The sequence below is a fragment of the Scaptodrosophila lebanonensis genome, unplaced genomic scaffold (genome assembly GCF_003285725.1).
Source record: "Scaptodrosophila lebanonensis strain 11010-0011.00,11010-0021.00 unplaced genomic scaffold, SlebRS2 tig00000165-arrow-arrow-pilon, whole genome shotgun sequence".
Lineage (NCBI taxonomy): Eukaryota > Metazoa > Arthropoda > Insecta > Diptera > Drosophilidae > Scaptodrosophila > Scaptodrosophila lebanonensis.
Genome location: NW_022060599.1, coordinates 129,394 through 132,682, shown reverse-complemented (window position 1 = coordinate 132,682; position 3,289 = coordinate 129,394). Strand labels below are relative to the sequence as shown.

At 42.2% G+C, this 3,289-nt stretch overlaps 1 protein-coding gene across 2 annotated transcripts; it reads right to left on the bottom strand.

Moving 5' to 3' along the window:
* Window positions 1-1,721, bottom strand: LOC115629807. 2 transcript variants are annotated; one of them, XM_030526374.1, is made up of 3 exons: window positions 1,008-1,721; window positions 622-957; window positions 1-545 (listed from the first exon to the last, which is right to left on the bottom strand). In XM_030526374.1, the coding sequence occupies exons 1-3, from the start codon at window positions 1,533-1,535 to the stop codon at window positions 135-137; spliced, it is 1,275 nt and encodes a 424-aa protein (XP_030382234.1). In that variant the 5' UTR covers window positions 1,536-1,721; the 3' UTR covers window positions 1-134. The 2 variants fall into 2 exon arrangements, with proteins under 2 accessions (XP_030382234.1, XP_030382235.1); XM_030526375.1 differs by having other exon boundaries at window positions 622-933; window positions 1,008-1,720.
* Window positions 1,722-3,289: the final 1,568 nt, after the last annotated feature.

Here is a 3,289-nt window from a genome sequence, read left to right as displayed (position 1 = left end):
TACACTTAGAAAAAAAAATTGGCATGTATTAGTAAAAAATGTGCGCTTAAGTTAATTACAAAAAATCGTAAAAGTAAGGAAAAAAAAAACAGTACATATAAATATATTTCTGCAACTGCTTCAGTAATGAGCGGTCAATCGAAGATGCCCAGCTCATCGAATCGCCGAAGCGCATAGCGCAATGTATCTGTGGTTCGTGGATTGGAGGAGAACATAAGCTGCACCTTCTTCTTGGCAAAGTCCTGATTGGTGAGTGCCTCTATGCTAATGTCGTAGGAGTCCTCCTTCTTCATGGTGACCATGGGCAGAAAGGCATACGAAGAGAAGAAGCCGTACAGCTCACGTGCCCGTATCTCGTGCTGTATATCCTCATATGTGGGTATGAACTCGGAGTGCATGCGCTCCAGACTGTCGCGCAGCGATTCATAATATGTCTGTATAAGGTACTCGCGTCGATTGATCAGCACATCCAGCTGGACGCTGCTGTTCAAAAAGAAGTTGATGTCGCAGCCGGGACTGCCGAAGAAACTGTTTTGGAAGTCCACCTGCGAAGTGTTGGTCGTCAAATTATTATTAAACAAAAAAAAAAAAAACGAAAAAGAAAAGGAAATGAATACTTACAAAAATGGCATCAATGGGCCTAGTTGGCTGCGCGTCATCGTATTTGTACATAAAATTGTTGACCCAGAGGTCGCCATGGTTGAGGACGGTGATCTCGCCCGGAATGGGACGACCCGTCATCACCAGATTCTCTTTGATATTGTCGCAGTGACGATAGAGTTTCTCGGCCAGCTGCTCATAGCCCGGCCACTTGGCCACAACGCTGGCCAATGTGCTTAACTGTAGGGTCATAAAGTTGATGAAACGCTCATTGGTGCGTATATAGTTCTCGTCGAGCATGCCACTCGTAAAATGCTCCCGCACCGTCGGCTCCTGTAGGGTCGAAGTCGAAATAGTCTTTTTCTGGCTCGCTGATAGAACTAATCGATAAGCTCACATTCACTCACCTTCTCGGCCAGCACCATTGAGCTGGCATGGAACTTGCCCAATTTTTTTAATATCACAACACAGTGCTCCTCGTTGAGGCCGCTCTGGCGACTCGCCAGTTTGTAGCCGTACTGTGTCAGATCGTCGAAGACAATTGTCTGTATGGGCTCGCGGGTTGTGTAGAGACACTTGGCGCCAAACTTGGAGCCATCGCCAATGAGCACCTCCAGCTTTCCAAGCACATCGAAATAGAAGATTTTCTCACGTAAATAGACGGCCAATTCCTCCAGGAATTGCGTAGCAGGTGTGATTGCAATGCTCTTTACAATTAGCGCCAACTCTTCATCCAACTGACGTTTGCTGCTCCTATATAGAGCCTTGGCCCGATAGATTTTGCTGCAGTAATTCTCACCGCCACCACTCGATTCGGCAAATATGATCTTTTTGATGTCCACGCGCATATCGCGGAGCCCATCCTCGAGTGCCGCCTTGAAGAAGTCCTCATTGAGATATTTCGGCGGATCGGTGGCTTGTCTCTCAAGCTTCATGCTGTGACTGATCTAACGTTTACTCACTCTCTCTCGCACGCCCTCTTTCTCTCTTGCTCTTTTGCTTGTTCTTGCCTTCTCTGTGGGTGCTCCTCTATATCCTTGTTGGGGTGTTGTGCGATGTGGTACTCTGTCTGAGCTGGCGGCACTGAACGCGTCTCGGTCTCGTAGGGAACTGTGACCGTGTTTGACGAGTCTGCTAAATATAAGTACGATTAAAGCCACTGCCGATCCATACATACATAGAAACATACATAAAGCTGATGTATGTATGGAATATATGTATATACATATATACAAATTTATATATATATATATCAGAGGTAGGTGGGTCGCATACTGTATTCAGTGGCGCCGACTTCGCTGATCCGCATACGTCTAATGCGCCTGGCACGGTCAAAACGTCTTCAGTTGTACATAGATCGAGGTAGTAGTATATAGCACTTGTTACTTATTTAGTAGAGCGAGCACTTGACTTACCGATAGGTTCTCTATATTGTCTCTATTCATGTTGCTGTTGTAGTTCTTGTCTTCAATTATTGTTAATAATCTAGCTAATAAGTGGTCGAGTGTCCGACTCGTAGCGCGCACAAAGCGGACACACACGCTTCCCATATGCCATACATATATATACACATACTTATATATTTATATACATCACTCAAATTTTATAGATCGTAGCTCACAGACAACAGCATACTATGCGGGGGGAGTAATCTACATAGCCAGAAATTTAAAACACATGCGGATCTTACGGGCTGGTGATTGCTTGTAGCCGACACTTTTCGGTAACGATATGGCTTGAAATTTTCTATACACCGAAAGAAAAGGACACTACGAAGGCAGGATTGCCTATAAAGGATATCAATAATTAAAACCGTACAATCCTATTTATAGTACATTCAAAGGTAACCAGACTAAGAATTAAAAGGGGGACTTTTACAAAGCAATACAAATTTCATATCTCGTTGAGAATCTCCAGTACAACAAATGCTTTCAAATGTTCCATTTTTATATTTTTAGCATTCTATATCTATAATCCATCCTTTATGTCAGCCGTTAATGAGCACCAACAATAATAATGAATATAAAATTAAAGAAAGAAAGGTATCAGTAAGTGAGATATTTCGCTTCAATGAGAAGACTGCCTGAGAAGTCTGCCTCAGAAGACGGTCTGAGAAGACTGTCTGAGAAGACTGTCTGAGAAGACTGCCTGGGAAGACTGTCTGAGAAGACGGTATGAGAAGACTGCCTGAGAAGACTGTCTGAGAAGACTGTCTGAGAAGACTGTCTGAGAAGACTGTCTGAGAAGACTGTCTGAGAAGACTGCCTGAGAAGACTGTCTGAGAAGACTGTCTGGGAAGACTGTCTGAGAAGACTGTCTGAGAAGACTGTCTGAGAAGACTGTCCGATTAATTTTTAAATCTTAAGAATTCGAGTAAAGTAAGATTTATTTTCCACCTGCAATAGTAATCATCATCATAAGCATTCCCAATAGATTGAATTAACTGTATAAATATAACTGTTTTTCAATAAAAGAAGACATTAACACTAATATAAATAATGGGTATTAATTGGGATATAATATGTTTCTCAATCTAAATCAAATTCGAGAATTATCAACATACTCATACCCTCTACTTTCAGAGGTATAAGCACTTCAAAGTTATTTTTACCTCTTATAGGAGAACTGATAAATATCGATGCACAGCTGGAAAAATCTTAAGAAGATGCCAAATAATAAAAGAATTGTA